This window comes from Osmerus mordax, chromosome 17 (assembly GCF_038355195.1).
Source record: "Osmerus mordax isolate fOsmMor3 chromosome 17, fOsmMor3.pri, whole genome shotgun sequence".
Lineage (NCBI taxonomy): Eukaryota > Metazoa > Chordata > Actinopteri > Osmeriformes > Osmeridae > Osmerus > Osmerus mordax.
The window spans coordinates 15,128,302-15,147,644 of record NC_090066.1 but is presented as its reverse complement, the minus strand read 5'-3'; the positions used below and the strand labels follow the sequence as shown (position 1 = coordinate 15,147,644).

Sequence of the window (19,343 nt, the reverse complement as noted above, 5' to 3'; positions counted from 1 at the left end):
ACGCGTTATTTCATGTTCCTGACTGTTTCATTCGAATAAATAACCTGTACATGTAAATATACAATTCAGGTTGCATGTTTGTCCAGATCTTTGGCAGGTTATTTTTTATGTAGCTAACTGAAGCTGAGTTGAATCACGATATAGTTTGGTTGCTAAGCTGTAACGTTCTACCCACCTAAGTCGATCCAGTTTGCTTCGACAACAGAAGTGGAAACAACTAATGTAATCATTTCAAATGATATCTAGTCAATCTGTTGAAAACAGTGTTGTGTAGACACAATAGATTTATTTCTAAATTTTTATTTGAAGTCTCCACCTTCGTTGTTTCAGTAAGTGTTGGCCGTGTTGCGTGTTTGCTCCACAGCTTCACTCATTGTAAACCAACCAATCAGCGCGCAGCTCATCTATATATTCATGAGCATACCATAACAGGAGAAAACCTAGCGTTTTTTCCCGGGAAAATTTCAGAGGATGTATCAGGGGGCATAGAACAGCACCCGGGCCATTTTCAGCCCAACCAATGTTACATACCCTATTCTGAGACCTTAAGGAACTGTGTGAAATACCCCAAAAACCCAGTCAATCACCCCTTTAAATGATGCACCTCATCACTAGCCTGGTCCTAACCAGACTCTCGTACATTTCATATGTACAGAGAGTCTGGGCTGGGTCCATTGACAAGCGTTAACTTCCTTGAAGGCGGGTACTCTGTTGAAGTTTAAAACTACTAGCTGGAAAATCAAACGAACCCCGTGGGGATCAATGATTGTTCTTGCTCCGGCTTTAACTTCTGGATATTCGGCAGCGTTGCCACAACGGACCGAATGGCTTTGCTCGCATCTTTCTCCGCCGCCATTACGGAACTACAACACAAACTAGCGCACGACATCATCGTCATCGTTCTCAGCCACTCCCTCTGTTCGCTGATTGGACAGGTAGAAAATTAACCAGAAACATCTGACTTACGTACCTCATGCCCAGACCTAGTACAGAAGCAAAATCTAAATTGAGCGGAAGTACGTAGGAGGGCAGAGCCAGGCTACATCACAAGAATTATAAAAAATGACCCGCTCTGAACTCTCTACTGACTGAACGTCACTGTTATTCAAAGGTTTATGGTGGGGATAGAGCAAATAGTTCATACTGGAGTACATTTATCTACACATGATCCATCAAAGCCAGTCATCATATTCATGCAAACTCAAGAATAAATACTGAAAGATAAGACCAGTCTCTCTCCACACCTCTCTTCTGTACACAACAGTTGCACTCATGTTCTTAAAATGTGTATAATTTCATTTTAGTAATGGGTCCCCACTAATCAACTGAGTATTTGTGTGAATAATGCAAAATATAAATACCCATAAACCCAGGGTCAGATCAAAGATAGTCACCTACTTGAAAATTCAGAGATTTGAACGCGTGTGTATAGGCTTACTAGGCTATGGTTAGTTTACCAGATTTTTCCTCATACCTCTACCATCTTTAGAAAGGGTGGTCCCCACAAGAGATGTTCGAAAAAGTGGTCCCCGTCAGACATGAAAACCGGTAGGTGTGTGTGTGTGTGGGGACAGTATGTCGGAGGTATGCAGAAGCAGAAAGCTTAAAAATTGTGGTTTTAGAGGAGAACACCCTCTTAAAATACCTGAGTGACAAAAAAGCCTAATTTATTTAGAGATATTAGGGGGTTGGGAGTAAGAGTGGAGGAGGAAGGGAGGGGGGGTCAGTGTCGAGGAGGGAGGGACAAGCGAGGGGTGTGGAAGATGTCGGTCTGACTGGTCATGACTGAATAGCTCCGTCATGTGACTCCACTTATCAGCTAATACCAATCACCTGTGTGAGAGACAGTGGTATGTGTCTGTGTGGTTGCCACGGTGATGGCACAGCTGTGATGGTTAACGAGCTGATATAAGGGCAGAGAGAATAACAGAAATTTACCTAGAATCCACACCTCAAACAAGTTAACCTAGACGCAAAACTATACGTCCAATCCAAAAAATAAGAGACCCAAGACTCTGCCGAACCAGAGATATCCTTTATATGTCTGTGCGGTCAGAAATACGACTTCTACCGGCAGTTTAAAAAAATGTGTACCCTTCTGCTTTCTCTGAGAAATGTGTCATTAGATTTGCATTGGTCTCTATGGGGCGAGTGTTAGACTTTGTCTCGCTCTCGTGGGGCTCTGAATGTGTATGTCTGTTGGATTCCACAGACAACTGTCTACGACCAGCACAACATTTCCTATTTATTGATCCAAAAATGAAGCATGAAGAGTAAAAATTGTGGCAATGCTGGCAAACTATAAATATTTTTTGAACAATATTCTGAAGCTCCTCTCCACTCTAGCATTTCAGTCTGCACTCTAGGCTCTCACATACACACCCATGTAAATCTCAGAAACGGTCTGAAAAACTAATGAAACAATCAGTGATACTGAAAAAAGATAGATGTCAAAAACCTGAATTTAACAACAACAACAAAATACATGTTTTGTCAACATAGCTGAACATTTGAAGGAGCTGAAAGGTGCAATGGAAGAAATAGAATATAAAGAAGTTGAACTAGAAACTGCATTTCCTGCAGAAAATGCGTTGGAATGCTGAAAGCTGACTTTTTTTATATAGTTTCGGATTTTGTCAACATTGTAAAGTTTAAATGGTGGCTGTAGCAGAAAGATTGTGGAAGAAGGATTAGAAAGTTGAAGTTTAAGAGGATTTGGAAAAAAAACCTCTATTGGAAAACCATGTTAAAAATATTATGAATATTGATTTATATTAATTCAAGAATAAGAGGTAGAAAGCTGAAAAGTCATAACTGGAAACCCCTGAATTATTTGATAGCCGAATGGTTTTAATAGCTGAAAGTTTGAAGGAGCTGAAAGGTGCGACGGAAGAAATAGAAGTTGAATAAAGATTCGAAGATGCTGAAGCAGCATTCCAACAATAAGATTTATTACTACTCTCATCATATGTGTGTCATTGTGGTCACCAATCTCAATGCAGATTATTTTAAATTGAGGATAACAGGGAAATATATCCAAGATAGTTCAGGCCATAAACAAAGTTAACCCACCATGCTGATCCATACCAGCCCACCATGTGGTATCTTACCTACACTCCTATCCACTGAAGCAATCTTGCTGCAGGGGATTTCTCCCAGCTCCGCCAGTAGGTAGAGTACCTCAAGGGAAGCCATGAGGAGCATGAGGTCTGGCAGGGAGAGCAGGCCAATCACCTCCTTGTAAGAGTCATGGTCCACATACTCGCAGATCAGCATGCCATTATCCTCAACCTTACTCAGGTTGCCCAAGATCTCCATGGCTAAGGGTGAGAACCAAGATCAAAAGGTCATGAGGGTGCATTACCCAGACTGGAGGCTTGTGCATGATTTATTTTGTGATATAACGAAAGCAATCGGTGTCGGTTAACTAGAAATATTCACAGCAATTTAAAACAGACACGACTAAGAAAAACACTTAAGCCAGTTTTTTGTGGTATGCATCAACCCATTTGGCATGTTCTATGATTATCTGGTAACTGGCAAGTTTAACCAAGTCGCCACTAACCAAGCATGTTTGGCCCAACTGAACTGAACATTTAAATTAGAGTAAAGCAACTTAGATTATCATTTAAGTAGAAATAACGATTGAAAGACATGCAAACATGCACTCACCCCTCATTTTGAGGAACCTGTCCCTGGACATCAAGCATTTGGTGATGGTGTGAAACATTAAGTGGGTAGTCCGAAAATCAACTGGATCTAATTGGAGCTGTAAGGGGAAAAAACACTGATTACAGTCAAAACACTCAAAGCTCTTTTGTAACTTCTTTGTAATACATTACTTTTTTTGTACTTAACACGGTATTGCATACAGTCAATAAGGCTATAAAATCTGACTTGTGTTATTGTCTTAGTGTTACACAGGGCTCGACATTAAGTTTTTAGGGCACTTGTCCTTTGGACAAGTACATTAACATTTCACTTGTCCATGCACAAAAGTAACTTTTCCGGGTAAAGATGTATCATTTTATTTCAAATGTTGTTGACGTTAGCTAGCTAGAGTCAGCAGCTGTGTACCTAGCAAGCATGAGCAGCATTTGTATGAGTTAAATGTTCGAAGTTAAATATGAGCTAATATTCAACTATAAAGTACACCTTTTTAAGGATCCCTTGGTAAATCAGCCTCTGCTGGGTAGAAAGTGAAATTGTAGAAAAAATAAAACGTTTACACCAACATTTTAATTTAGTGGAAAAATCCATTTTTATGTCTACAGAATTATTTTTGATATAGTATAAATTTTGCTAGCTTGCAAATACTGAGGAAAGCCCTAGTCTACCGAAGTTGAGTTAGCCAATGTCGTTAGGGATGCTAAGCTGTATATAACATTTCACTGGGTCAGGCAGCCGTTTCATTTACTGAAATGATTATGAAACGTTATGTTCTACTAGCCATTTGCCTACTTTAGCAAGTCACAGTATTTCCTAGTCCTGATAGTGTAACTGAGACGACACAGTAAATAATTCCTATTTCAAGTAATAAGCCCCTGTTCAAGTGTTGAGCATTAAATTAGCTGCACGGTCTGTAGAGATCTTGGGACAAAGCCAATGCTAATGCACAATTTGGTAAAATTAAATCGGTAAAATAGACGTAATGAGTGGCACATAACGTGAAGTAACATGCCATTTTATTTTGTTTGAGTTTTAATTTGTCCAATGGGGCAAGTACATTTATCTTCCACTTCCACAAGCCCTGTTACAGGTTTAAAATTGACACAACACTCCATAAGAATATAGTTTGTTGGCACTTCTGACCTTTTCAAAGTAGTAAAGGCCTACCTCATGATTAAAGAAAATGTGACAGTATATTGCCATATTTATTTCTGCTATATTAAAGACCAAACCACATTAATGGCTGAACAACCGCCTCAAGCTTCTACTGTTCACTAGTGGCTAGAGTTGCCCAAAATAATCATATGGGTAAGCATTTCACACTGAAATAATTTACAAAACAGAGGTTATAAAACAAGACTAATTTTATGTCCCGTGTCAGCCGGCAAGGCATTTTCACAAAACCAACAAGGAACCTCTTCGATGACACCCCCATATAATTTTTACGAATGTCTAAATGAGTTTACACTCACCTCTCCTGCCATGTTACCCAGAGTATCCAATCCCAACTGTCGAAGGGAGATGAAGTTGCAGTGGGCACATAGCAGGAGGAAGCGCAGGCAGGTGCGGTTAATTGCCAACAATTTGACATTTGCCTCCTCAAATGAGAGGTTCCGTAGGATGACTGCCACCTGCAAGACGCGCTGCCCCTCCATGTCACTGATGCCAAGGTCACGAAGAGGATGGAAGAGAGCATTGCAACGTTCGTCCCATAACATGCCATCTGTGTCAAGATAATAGCATGAGAAGAACAGCAGGGTCGTTATGTTTTTATTAACTTATATATATTTTATACAAATGTAGCATCAAGTTTCTGAAACACTAGTTGTTTAAACTTTTGACAGATCTTTGATGGAAGCTCTCCTCCAAAAGTATTAACTGGTTTCATCCGTGCATTTTTTGGGCTGTTGATCTTCAGGTCCAAGTTGTCCATTTACCGGTTATACAATCACCAACATGTATCCTGTCGAACCATCAATTAAAGCATGTTTTTTGGACACTTATGTTTTCAGTACCAACTTACCCTGTGCAGGACTGCCCTTGTCCCAAATGAGGTCCCTGACTTCAGCATCCTCCACAACATCCTTCCAAAACTGTGTAAATATAGTATTGGATTAGTGTAGAATTTAATACACAAAATGTACCATCAAAATCCACTTCTTTTTTTTTTTTTCTTTTTTTTTTAAACCAACAATTTATTTTTGCCTATTCTCTTTGAGTCTGAGTAAAATAAAGCTGTATATTTAATAAGTATATTTAGTAATTATATTTACCCTGTGACAACATTTATTCATTTAGCAACAAGGACAACAATTCTATTGATACTCGTTTGCTCTGATTGGCACCGCCTTGAGTCAGAGATAGCTAGCTGCACTAAGGACGAGTATGGCGAGTGGTGGTGACCCACAAATGATAGAGGACCCGCCGGCCTCTAAGATCGCAAGTTTTGGAAAACTTCGGTTTCCCTGTCAGTTACAGTAGTACAGGCAAGAGAGTGGTGGATAAGACAAGCACTGTGTGTCAGCGTTGTTCAGCAGTTGTGGGGTATGTGAGTGGAAATACATCTAACATGCTAACGCATATAACACATCTGGATAAGAGCGTGTGCTAAATGACCCAGGCGTGACAATCACTGGAACGAGACAAAAAAAAACTTTCCAACTTCTCCTCCCTACAGTGCTTAACCAGCCTTTAGATACACATACAAATAGGGCCCAAAAAATTACTGAAACAATCGGAATTTACATGTCATCTTCAATGCGCCTGTATTCACTCGTGGAAGAACCTGGTTTGTTTTGCTTTTCCCTCCATTGTACCGAACTCGTCCCGAACCGTGATGTCTGAACCGCGGTAAGAAACGAACCGTGACTTCAGAGTAACATTCCACCTCTAGTAACTAAACACCAAAACCTCTTAAAAACCAAAATACTCATGCATCCATTCTGGTCTTTTTGCCCCTAGTGGTTCAAATCTACCTCTGAGACACTGACTCTTCCTCGGGAGGGGTTGTGTCTGAAGTAGCCTCCCCCAAGATGTTCTAGCTGGTAACACCCCTAGGCTAGGAGATTGGAGATGCCCTAGTCGGATTACCAGTTGCTAACTTTAATCACAAACCAAGCTGCAGTCTGAAACAAGCCACATGTTTGAACTATTAGGACCCCACAGGAGGGCCATTGTCAACTTTACCTTCACAAAGTCACGTGTAGTTTTCTCCTTCCAGTCCATCCCAAATACAGCTGAGAAAGTCCCTAATGCTGAAAAGACATACAGAAACCGTTGACGCAAGCATTTCTCCCTGCCATACATACAAAGATTCAGTGACACACACTCTTAGTTATCCATACTTAGATCACATTAAAACTATTAACAAGAATGGGACTTGACAAGAATGATGAAGCTATATTTTTCAGTTATATATTTTGATAAATATAGCTTTAAACCTGTTAACGATTAGAACCTAACATTTAAGTTCATTGTCAACAGGTAAAACGTTTTTGAGTAAACTGAATAATGCAATTAAAGGGTCATAGTGAATACTTACAATCATCAAAAACCCCTGCATGTGCCAGCAACAATGTGATGAGTTTGGGATCTTTCTCCAGTTGCATGGCATGCTTGCTCTCATTGGAGAGGAGAGTGCAAACATTGACCGCAAAGTCCACTTCATTGGGAAGTCCAGACAGGAGAGAGAGCACCAGTTTGTTGTAGTCACATGTTGGTGCAAACTCTGTGGACAGTCCATAGCTTTGGCGGAGATAGTCTGTTGACGAGACAAAACATCAAATGTTTGTCAGAATGTAAAACATTAAACAATGATTAGCGTTTACATGTCTAGAATGGGGTATTATAGGGCTATAATATCATGTTACGGTATTTTCCGGACTATAAGTCACACTTTTTTTTCCATAGTTTGGCTGGTCCTGCGACTTAGTCAGGTGCGACTTACATATCAAAATATATTAGTGCTGTCAAACGATTAAAATATTTAATCGCGATTAATCGCATTAATGTCATAGTTAACTCGTGATTAATCGCAATTAATGATTTTTTTTGTCCCATTATTTTTCCTCATTTTAATGCTCTTATCAACATGGAAAAGTGGATCGGATTGCTTAGTGAAAATGTTTTGTTTTTTTATTGAAAACAACATTGCAATCGCCTGGCTTTGACTAGGGGGCAGAGAATTTGCATCAGCTGTGTGCTTGTCCATCAAGTGGTATTTCAGAGTGGACGTGCTGCGAGATGCCATTTTGGCATCTCGCAAAACGTAACATTAGCCCACTACTCTTTCAACGGCTCGCAAGCCCAAACAAGTGTGTGCGGCGTGCCTGTTGTTTTGTTTCCGGTCTAGCTAGATCCAGTGTGGTGTTGTAGTTTTTCTAACGTCAGTAGTTGTTGCAACAGCATGTGGAAAAAAAACTACAAAGTTTGCTAGGCCAAAAAGAACGTTAATCTTGCGATAAAAAGATTGACGCCGTTAAAATGGGTTTGCGTTAACGCCGTTAATAACGCGTTTATCTGACAGCACTAAAATATATATTATTGAACATGTTTTTAAATGTTAATTTATACTGACTGACATGACCCAACGAGTTCAACGGATTTAGTGATGTGGAATGAGATCGGGAGCTAGCTTACCGGTAACTTGCTTGTTGGACTCGCTAGCTTGTTATGTTAATTTGGCCTATTCAGATTGCCAGGTATGTTCTTTATGCTATTGTGTAGCTGAATAACTGTTAATGTGTTGACGTTAATATACCGGACACCTATTCAGCCTGTTGTTCTGTGTGCTATTGTATAGTTGAATAACTTGCCTTTCCAGATTAAATGTCTGATCTTGGTGTTGGATTTTGTGAAATACATTTCAAAATAAATGCGACTTGTATACCTCTGTATGTTTTTTTCATCTTCATGACGCATTTTTTGACTGATGCGACTTATACTCCGGAGCGACGTATAGTCCGGAAAATACGGTACTTGCATGCACCTTTAATGGCCATTGCATAACTGAAATCACCCACATCCCAAATTTTCTGTTTGTAACTTAAGTTGGACATAACTGGGTACAACTAGAATCGGGTGTGGATTCAACTGAACAAACTCAAATTAGAGTACAGACCACAATTGGGTAATTGGGGGGTCAGATGGCTGAGCGGTTAGGGAATCAGAAGGTTGCCGGTTCGATTTCCGGCCGTGCTAAATGACGTTGTGTCCTTGGGCAAGGCACTTGACCCTACTTGCCTAGGGGGGAATGTCCCTGTACTTTCTGTAAGTCGCTCTGGATAAGAGCGTCTGCTAAATGACTAAATGTAATTGTGTCCATATGATGCTCTCTTGCTGTCCTGAGTATATGAGTCAATTTGCACAGTTGTCAGGTATTGGTAGTCTATTTGAAATCCTATTATTTCCAGTTGGTACGTTCTTACTTTGTAATGCATGTTTTATTATTTGGGAACAGTCAATATGGAAGTTGATTTGTCGTAACTTTTGGCATTATCCAATTCCCACTCCTTTGTGGAAATTGAGTAATGCCAAATTGGAAAAGGCAATAAAGAAATTGGATGAGACGACCAATTAGTCAATAAAACAACCTTTGTGTCTAAGCCGTTGTCTGTCCATTAGGAGATGTGCATCTCCATCAGAGGCCAATGCAATAAACGTTGCAATGCATTGCTAATGATCGGATACATAAAAAATGATGCTATGCAATTAAATATGGTACAGAACAATATTTTGATATTACTTTGGTTCTGAAGCAGACAGCAACTCAAATTGTCTAAATACGCTTTTTATTTCACATTTGTTTCTCTAGCACTGCAACTCAAGCATGTCATTTAAATGTGTTGTTTTTACTTCTAAAAAACACGACTATTTAACAAACAGGCCGTTTCACAAGTCCTTTGTAGTGTAAAAAAAGTCTCTGACTAAAGAAAATAAAACCAGGCATGACCTTGCCTTAAAATACATGCTTTCTTTTCCTGTTAAACAATTTAAGGATTCCCACAATTAACAGTAAATCATTGTGCAATGTGCAGTAACTAATGCCAGCAGAAGTAGTATACACTTTCAGCAGGTAGGCTCAGCAGTAAGCAGTGGTGCCGTTTCTAAATGAACAATAAAAATTAATCTGGTGAGTAAATATGTTAGTTGTGCTCCCAGTGTACTTTATAGCGGATCAGCATTTTTTGTCAAATTGTCCGTCTCCCTTGAAAAATCTGAAGTGTCTGCAAACATTTAATTTATAGCCAAGTCAATGGAACGTGTGGCTCTACCACTATGACAATCTGTGACTCGCCCACACGCCTCCAACTCGCCAGAGATTTTAAGAGGATTAGCCACTGACAGCAGTGGGAATGAGAGAGCGTGCTTGAAAAACTGTTTAAAGAGGAGGAATCAATCTTCAGATAAAATTGAGTGTTGCAAATTATTGGTTACATTTCTAAATACTAAAAGCATAGGTCCTCTATTAACAATGAAAGCATTTGATTTTACAAATGCAAAAGATATTAGAAATAATGCATCTCGAGTTCATTCCACACTGTATTCAGAGCATACTTTTTCCATTGGGCAATAGAAACGTGTACTTTTAGGCCGGTGCACCGATGTGAATCTGTGAATCTTACCATCCCAACTGTCCATGCATTGACCGCTTTATATAGTTGCATTGTATGACTTGACTATAAGCTGTACAGTATCACTGTGGTCAATTTAGAAAGTCATTGTTCCATTCCTCCATATACCAGTTTAACATTACCATAACAATGTCAATTCGGTTAAGCCTTGTGCCAGATTATTTTCCGTGTGGGAAGTCGGATTTCTTGTCAAAGGTCAATGAATTCCAGTCAAAAGTCAGTTAAATAGGTTTTACACACTCCCAATATAATTGTTTCAACATTTAGTCTTATATATGAAAAGAGCAAATGGAAAGAGCAATTGAAACTTACCCGATACAGTGTGTTGCTGGTAGTTGTAGGAGCAAGGAATTGCACCAATTGGAAGAGATGGTTTAGGATTTCCTGGCTGCACTTCTTCATCATCCTCACCAAAGTGATGGACCTTTTCATACTTCTCTAAATATCTGAAAACAAGGACATGTATTCTCAGAGAGAACAAACGAGAGGTCTGCAAATTCTGCGGGTCAGTCACAAAAGATTAGAGCTGAGCCAAACAACTCAACTCGTTTTGCCAATATTGGAGGTTGTTCAATTGATAAAATAATTGAGGGAGATTACCCACTTAATATTAAAAGGAACAGGAAATTTGGTTGGAAATAGTGAAAATGTTTATCAAGTTTAGTTTCTCATTAACCATACACAAAAATATGAGTGAAAATTAACATTCCGAACTATTAGAAAACCCTATTCCAAAAACTGCTAATTTAGCTGTTTAGACAATTTCTCAAGACTGCGTAGGCGTGGATGATCACTTTTTGATTGACATCTCGACAGCTCCGCTGTCATATTATATTAATATATGTTTCAGCCTATCGATTCAGAATCAGAGGATGAAACTAAAGCCCTGCCATCTGAAAATAATTCCATTCAATTGGTCACTGAATATTGAGCTAGAAAATGCTTTGCTATCTAGATTACGTAGTTATCTACATTCCCGGGTATTATAGCAAAACGTTACACATGCAACGTTAGATGAGATGCCCCTCTCAAAGCTAGCACAGGGCTCTACGCTAATGTTTTCCCCACGGAGTACATGTGCTCCTAGATGAAAAAATCTAGGAGCACAATAAGAAATTTAGGAGCACAGTGTTTTTCTATTGTATTCGTTTATTAAACATAACTTAAAAGTTAATGCCGTTAGACAACTAACGACTTTCACTCTGATAGAACTAGAACAAATATTTTAAGAAACATGTATATAGTTTATATTTTCTTAAAATACTGGGACATTATAGACTATGTATATTAAAGCACGCCAGTCAGTAAATCGAGATGGTGCTGCCGTCTGTCCCATCGAAAACCATTCAAACAGGTTGCCAGCCATGTTTACTTTGAGAGCTACTAGAACCAAGTGATCACGTGTCGGTGAGATCAAACTCTCTTTTTATTTCTCATTTGCATAAAATTAAGCATAGCATCATGCTATGTTCAAATCGTGCAGTCGTGACCCCGTCACTTGTTTTCCATGAAATCAATGGTATGCTTCACTTCATCGCGCTGTTGTTCCGTGTATTGACAACAGCCCGTCACTCGCGCACTGTGCTCGTAAATAATTTTTCAAGTTTGCACATACCTATTTTTAGGCGCAAATGCGAGCGAAATACTCGCACTGTAGAGCCCTGTAGCACTATGACTACAATGCTAAATTACGGCTCTGTAGGGTTAGCTAGTGCCATTTTATGATAAATCTTTGAGTTTGAGCTGAGGTTTTGTTCCAGTTGCGCCCGTTGGGGTGGGACAACTGACGTGTATTTTTTCATGATTGGTTCGCAGAATTTATTTAGTCATAGATATCCTAGTATATCCTATACTATCCAAATATCCCAATTCAAACCCACTGTCAGGAATGTTACACAACTTTAAACGACAATATTTTGACTTTGGATTGAAACTAAAAAGTCTAATACTCTTAAAGGCTTAAAATTATGTACACAAAAACCTAAATATTTTGTGGATTTGGGTGTCCTGGGGCTTTCCAAGCCCACAGTATTTCCAAGCCCTTATAGTGTAACTGAGAAGAAGCAGTAAATAATTCCTCTTTCAAGTAATAAGCCCCCGTTAAAGTGTTGAGCATTAAATTAGCTGCACGGTCTGTAGAGATATTGGGACGAAGCTGCAATACAGTACATAACAGAAAGTGTTTCATTCTGCAGAAATTGTGTATATGTTTAATGTAACAAATAAATTAAATACAATTTATAACACCTCAATTGTTATCATTTGTATAATATTACTGCTCATCTTTGTTCTGACTTTTGTGCATGGAAAAGTGAAACGTAAATAGACTACTAGTCCAAGATACAAGTGCCTCAAAAAGTTAATGTCAGGCCCTGAATGATCACTGTCACTATATATAAAGAAAATTTTGACTTTCACTCACTGCTATTCACTGACAGTTAAAAAATAAAAATAAAATGTGCACTGCTGTTCGTAGACTACATTTAGTCATTTAGCAGACGCTCTTATCCAGAGTGACTTCAGTATTTAAAGGGACATTCCCCCTGAGGCAAGTAGGGTGAAGTGCCTTGCCCAAGGACACAACGTCATTTGACACACGGCCGGGAATCGAACCAGCGACCTTCTGATTACTAGCCCGATTCTCTAACCGCTCAGCTACCTGACTAACTCCAGAGCTCGTTGCTGCGTTGCTAAATAATAGCAACTCACCAGGACACATCACCAACTCTCCCCTCTTTCTCCTTGGACCATCCATTTAATTGACTTTGACGGCCATCAGGTCTCGGCAATTCCTCATTTGCCCTCTCATGTCTACTTGGTTCAAAATTATACGGCTGCGGGCCATCATACACATTAGTGGTTTTTGCCACCTGTTCTTCATCCCAGTCAGTCGCCATAGTTCTAGTACTAGGCTGAGGCTACTCTCCTCCATGACTCCCCAACCTGACGTCATCACCGAATTGCGCTAATATGCTAATGCTAAAACCAAAAACTGTTCTTTAACACCATTTGGAGACACCATTTGGAGATTTTTTTTAATGATATACATATCTTCAGTGCTTCCTGTACCGATTAATCAACAGTGGTGTTTAACCTGCAATATGGCCTTTAAGAGGAAACTAAAAATGTAAATTTTCATTTCAAATTCACATTTCAAAACAGATCTATGTAGCGTACACACACACACACAGGTAGCTATATCAGAGACAGCTGATCAGTAGTAGTGTTGAAAGTCATTGCCAAACAGTTGCTGCAATGAGTCACCAAGTGAGCCCATTTCTGAATGGAGGCCCATTGGTTCACCGTGGCCAGGGTAATCCCCATTTCGCACTGTGACACACTGCACTATAAATACACAGAGCCTCCATTTGGAGATGCACCAGCCAGGCACTATGCACTGTCATCAAATGCTGTCTGGGCATGGGCAACACGGAGAGGAAGGAGTGGGTCGGGGTAGCAGCTGCTTGTGTATAGCCTTTCTGCACATCTTAATCATTGTTAACCAGGGTCACCAGGAAAGCACCACAAATGCAATGATTTTGGGTTGTTATTTCACTTTTACATTTGGCAGACATTTAGTCAATTCTCTTTTTATCATTATTATTCAAATATGGGCCTATTAACTCTATGGGACAATTGCGTGAGAAATTGTATTACCGTGTAGATGCAACATATTGTCTACTTTAATTTTTAAAAGATATGTATTTAACTGATGTCATTTTAGGTCAGCTGGATCAAGTGTTCAAGAGTGCCACGCTTGACTGGCCAGCCTGCTTACTTGTTAAGTTTGGATGCCCTCTGCTGGACAAACAAGAAAAAGAAATGTTAAATGAGCAGTCTCTCAAGACGAAGTCATGAAAGCTGTTAAGTATAAATTAGGAGAGGTATACAAAGAGCAGAATTAGGGTGTGTAGACTGCATTATGTAACTAGACTGGTAAGAATAAGATGAATAAAAGCTTGGTAACACCTACTGGATACACCTTTTTATTGTAATCTACATTCAAATTGTAAACAAAATAATTTTTCACAAATACAAATAAGGTATAGCATTGTTGATTATTTTTAAGCTTACAATCTAAATTCTTACATTTGTTATTCTACAAACTTTAAAATACATGCATGGTCAAGTACAGCGTTTCCCGCAGCACTTTTCAGTTAAGGCAGTCGCCTAAGCAACAAATGCCTGCCGCCTTAACTACGTCGCCAATAGCGTAGTTTATAGCGATATCCGCCGTATTACTCTGTCCTGTTTTCTCCCTTCCATTGAAACCGTGACCAACGCCAATCTCCCTTCTCTGCAGAACGCTTTAGTCTTTCGCACAAACTCTCTCTCCTCCTCTCCTCCTCCCCCCCCCCCCCCCCCCATGATAAATATGCCAGCACATGGCATATTTATCAAAATGCCATGGTATATAGGTTGCCAATGTAAAGAGCAGTGAAGTTCAAACAGCTGATTATCATTATATTAGGAAAAGAGCTACACTTCAATTAACTCATGTGACTTTTGTTATGGGTGATTTAACTTAGTTTTGAGATGTCTTCCAATGATTTTAGAGTGTCTTCTGTATTATTCTTAGAAAAACTGATTTACCCTAATCTATCATCCATGTAAATCCTCAACTGAGTCACAGCTTTGGAATTACTCAACTTTAACATCAAAAAGTGACAAACTATCAAAACGTCCTACTCTCCAGGACTCGGTGGCTGGACCCAGCAATAGCATCACAGGGCTTGAAATAAACTTTTTTACTTGGTGGCACTGGTGCTCCCAACTTTGAAAAGTTAGGAGCACAAGCAATAATTTAGGAGCACCCACTGAATATTAAGGTGCACCGCAACAAAAATTGTAACTAAAAACACGGTGAATGCGTGACACTCGAGCCCTGGATTTATTTTGCGCACTAGTTAGCTCCTAGTCACGTGACAATGGAGCGCAGTGACTGACGGTTAATATAAACCTTCTGCATTAAATCTGTAAAGATGAAGTTAAATTTTTTGTGGAACGTTGGATAGAACGGTGGACCGCTCTCTGTATCAGCTCACAGGAGGCACATACTGTATAGTAGGCTAAATAGCGAGCGTTTTGTAAAGAAATTAAAACAGGTCGCACCATAACAATTATTTGCACTTGGACAAATGTTCTTAAATATACTTTGAGGTCAGACAATTTTGGGAGCATAATTTCAAGCCCTACATCACCTTGTTTTTCACGTACCAAATATGTTCTCACAATTTATATCAGACACAACAGGGACAATTCCATCTGAACTATCATCTGGGACCACTAATAAGTTCAATGAAGATAAAAGTGCAAGAACGATAATTCTATTTCATTCACTGAATATTAACATCCATTGTTGCAAGGATATCAAGTACCACAGGAAAAACTGATCTCTAAATGGTGGGAGAAATGAAATGATTGCTTGTCTCATTATGATGGTCTTACCTTAAGTTTAGGCATTAAGCTTTGATTTTCTTTCAATAATGTAAAGTTGCTACAGTGGATATAAAACAATTATGCAAGGAGGTAAAGCATTGCATTCGTCATGTCTTTACTCTGCTGTTCTTGGTCCGTAAAGTGTAATCAGTACAGATTAGACCAATGAAAATCCTTCTGCCTTACCATTGTATGTAATCATTTGGTCATTTCTACATCTTAATGCTGCATCCAATGTGTTTTCTCCGACCATGTGTCAGAATTCCATCCAACACCTTTAGGTGGTCTGGAACAGCATTTATGGTAGATCTCTGGCCATTTTGTCAACGTTAGATACTGTCAAACGCTATATGCGTCTCTATAAGGACATATTACCATTTTACATATTATTCAGCTTTCACGGTGTCCCAACAAACTTGTTTATGACCTCTGTGAACTACAACCTACCTCTGACAAGTTAGACATCCTTGTTGGTATCATAACTAGGTTAGGATATAGGTGGCTGAGCGGTGAGGGAATCGGGCTAGTAATCCGAAGGTTGTCAGTTCGATTCCCGGCCGTGCAAACTGACGTTGTGTCCTTGGGCAAGGCACTTCACCCTACTTGCCTCGGGGGAATGTCCCTGTACTTACTGTAAGTCGCTCTGGATAAGAGCGTCTGCTAAATGACTAAATGTAAATGTAAATATGACATCACAAGAACCCAAGAAAAGAAGGATGTTTTGGCACCACTCCTCTATATAGTCAAGATTACCAAATGAATGCATGTCCGAATTAGTTTGGAGAAATTGCACTTTTAGCTAAGAATGCAAGTATTTTATCCACACAATTGCAATAATCTGTTTCTTTGCAGTAGTGTGTGCATCTTAATGTATCCAATGTTTACTACCGATCAAAGTGCCTTACTAAACTCTGTCCACATTACACGAGTAGTTCATCTCTTCCATACAAAATCAAAGACACTGCTGTCCCTAATGTTGACTTAATGCTCCGTATCTGTATAGTCAATTCATGCAAGATAGTTAATATAAAGTAAACATGGATTGGTGACTACCCATGAAGTAAACAGTAACATTAGGAGCTACAATACAAAAAAGGGGTAAGGCAGCCTAAAACCTTTAAACCAAGCCTGTTCGATTGCAGTTTCAAAACTGGGACAAAGCAGAACATTTAGTAAATAAACAAATGTAAGATTCTAAAAGGAATGACTACCTGCAGACCCTATTTTACCGAAACTGCACTGAAAACTCAACTGATTTTATTTGTAGTTTCTGTGAGTTCCTAATTATAATCCTATACATTTCAAGTTACAAAATACACAATGCACAAATACATGAATGAATGTAAATATCTATAGACACGTCTATATACATGGCTTACATGGTATGTAATGAATCTTGTCTTTGGCTTCAGTTTTACAGAAATGTAACACGCTCTTAACAATCACTCAAACTGGACTGTGCAGTGCTGCTAGCGCTTACGAGTTGTAAACATTGCCACATGCTGACAGTGTGCTCCTCTGCTACTTACCGAAGGTAGTATTGTTTTAAAGCAAATGCTGCATTGGAACAACTCCTTGGAAAGTTGAAGTCTTCTCCAAGTTCAGACCACTGATTCTTGTCAGAAACCTGAAATAAAATGTTTGTTAGCTAGCCTAGTGTTAACGCTGGTGTTTTACAATTTAAAAAAATAACAGACTTTAAAATGTGGATACTTTAAAAAAATATATAATAAACCCTCTCATTCCGTTCAAGTCATATATATAGTAGCAATCGAAATAAAAGAACAGTACTGCTTGATTACTTTAGGGCAAGAAACAATAGCTACCTAGCTACAACTGTGGGTTGTACGATGGCTTAGCAAGCAGCTAGGTAGCTAGCTACGATTAGCAATATAGCTAGTGATAGCTAACATTACTTTTCTGGTATGACTAGCGTGCAAACAAGCTGAAGTGGGGCTACGCTTGAGGCAACAATATTCGCAACCACAGAACCGGTAGGAAGTCTCAGCTAGCACTACCAAGGGAGCTAGCTTGCGACCTGTCTTCTTTGGGGTCATTCTGTACATTTACAGTATTTAGTAAAGGCCCGCGTGAGGCCTACATTCTGTCTCCAACCATGAACCCAACGATGGCCAGAGGGATGAGCGGACAAACTACCAATGTATTGTTCAAATGTACACACAAAGCTTTTCCCGGCGAGTATGTTCATTATCTCGCCTGTGCACTCTGCGAGTAATCGATAGTATACGTGCCCGCTAATTTTGAGTTACTCCAACGCCGCTGACTCAAACCTTGTAGCTAACGTACGGACTTTCAATTCAAATCATACACAACAAGCCACCACATTGCATTGATAGCAAACTAGCACAAGGCCATACCCAATCCTATATATTCTACAACCGTTTACCCCCAAGACTAATCTCTGATGTGCCAAGACAGTTAAGTGGTGGGCTACTCCACAATTCAGAAAAAAACGCGAGTGCGAAAAATCCACTTTTAGCCCCACTCACCTTAGCAAATCCACCTAAAGAAACGACTCTGATATAAAGAGCATTGAGGTCCAGCTCTTTTCCACCCACGATAGGTACCTTTTTAAACGGCGATCTGAAAAGACAAAACATAAAATATGTGCAACAATGTTACGGTAACAGTCATATCCCATTACAAGTCCAATGCAAATTATGTTTTTAGCATTTTCAAAGGAATAAAGATGCCCCATTCTCACCCTCTGCTTTGGTGAAATTGCCGCAGCTCATCCAGGAACGCCAGCCCTTTCCTCCGCTGATCTGGTAGATTTTTTCCCGTCGAATTTGCCATTGTTTTTGCATGTAAAACGGTTAAAACCCCACTCGGTTGCTTCCTAAGACACCAAGGATCCCATACTCCGCCGGCGCTCAGTCATTCGCGAAGCTGAGTGTTTAAAAAGTTAAAGAAATATCTAATGGCAAGAGCGCCAGCTCGCTAATAAAGACCGATGCACACAGAATCCAAGCCAATTCCCCCCACACTAAGTTCTAACGATCATTGAGAAATACGACCGATTCTAACGGGAAACCAAAATCGCCATAGTAAAGGATGTAATGCGAATAATTTCGGTAGCAATTGTATTGGTTTGGAGTGGTTTGACAGTGTGTTACGGACGCGGCTCCGAGCAATCGCACACACTGTAGAGCGGCAGCGGGATCCAGTTCTCAGACAAAAAGATCTAAAGGCCGCGAGCTCGTACTGACATGTAGCGCCCTCTACTAGGCACAGCGGCATTGCACTGTCCTGAGCGCTTTATTGGAACAATAGATAGTTTCTTTTAGGGCTCATCTATAACTTACAACTCCCATTGAAAAAGAACACAATTTCGTATGTCCATGGGGGAGGGGAACTTTTCAATAACTTCAGACTATTAAATACACCATGTAAACATTTTCACACATCGACAAAACTTAAGAAGTTCAACATGTGTCTGTGATAACTTAACAATAAGTCAATTCATTGGGTAAGGTATGCCAGAGGTATACCTTTTTACAAATGTAGAATAGTAATAAAACCTCAATAGCTATATAAGGACCTTAATGTAATTTTTTTCCTAATGGTATTAATATAATTAGT

At 39.5% G+C, this 19,343-nt stretch overlaps 1 protein-coding gene across 2 annotated transcripts in view; it reads right to left on the bottom strand.

Annotated features, from left to right (window-relative positions):
- The window catches only part of arid2 (AT-rich interactive domain 2), a 70,855-nt gene extending 51,949 nt beyond the window's left edge, over positions 1–18,906 (bottom strand). For both annotated transcript variants that reach the window (XR_010878808.1, XM_067254327.1), the window contains exons 1-10: positions 18,466–18,906; positions 18,251–18,344; positions 17,270–17,367; positions 10,614–10,747; positions 7,211–7,429; positions 6,856–6,923; positions 5,693–5,762; positions 5,142–5,392; positions 3,673–3,769; positions 3,111–3,320 (exon numbers count right to left, since the gene is read on the bottom strand). Coding sequence is in view for 1 of the 2 variants with exons in the window: in XM_067254327.1 (XP_067110428.1) it covers positions 3,111–3,320; positions 3,673–3,769; positions 5,142–5,392; positions 5,693–5,762; positions 6,856–6,923; positions 7,211–7,429; positions 10,614–10,747; positions 17,270–17,367; positions 18,251–18,344; positions 18,466–18,557 (1,333 nt within the window). In the remaining variant the exon portion in view is untranslated. The remainder of the gene's footprint in view (positions 1–3,110; positions 3,321–3,672; positions 3,770–5,141; positions 5,393–5,692; positions 5,763–6,855; positions 6,924–7,210; positions 7,430–10,613; positions 10,748–17,269; positions 17,368–18,250; positions 18,345–18,465) is intronic.
- Between the last annotated feature and the right edge of the window lie 437 nt (positions 18,907–19,343).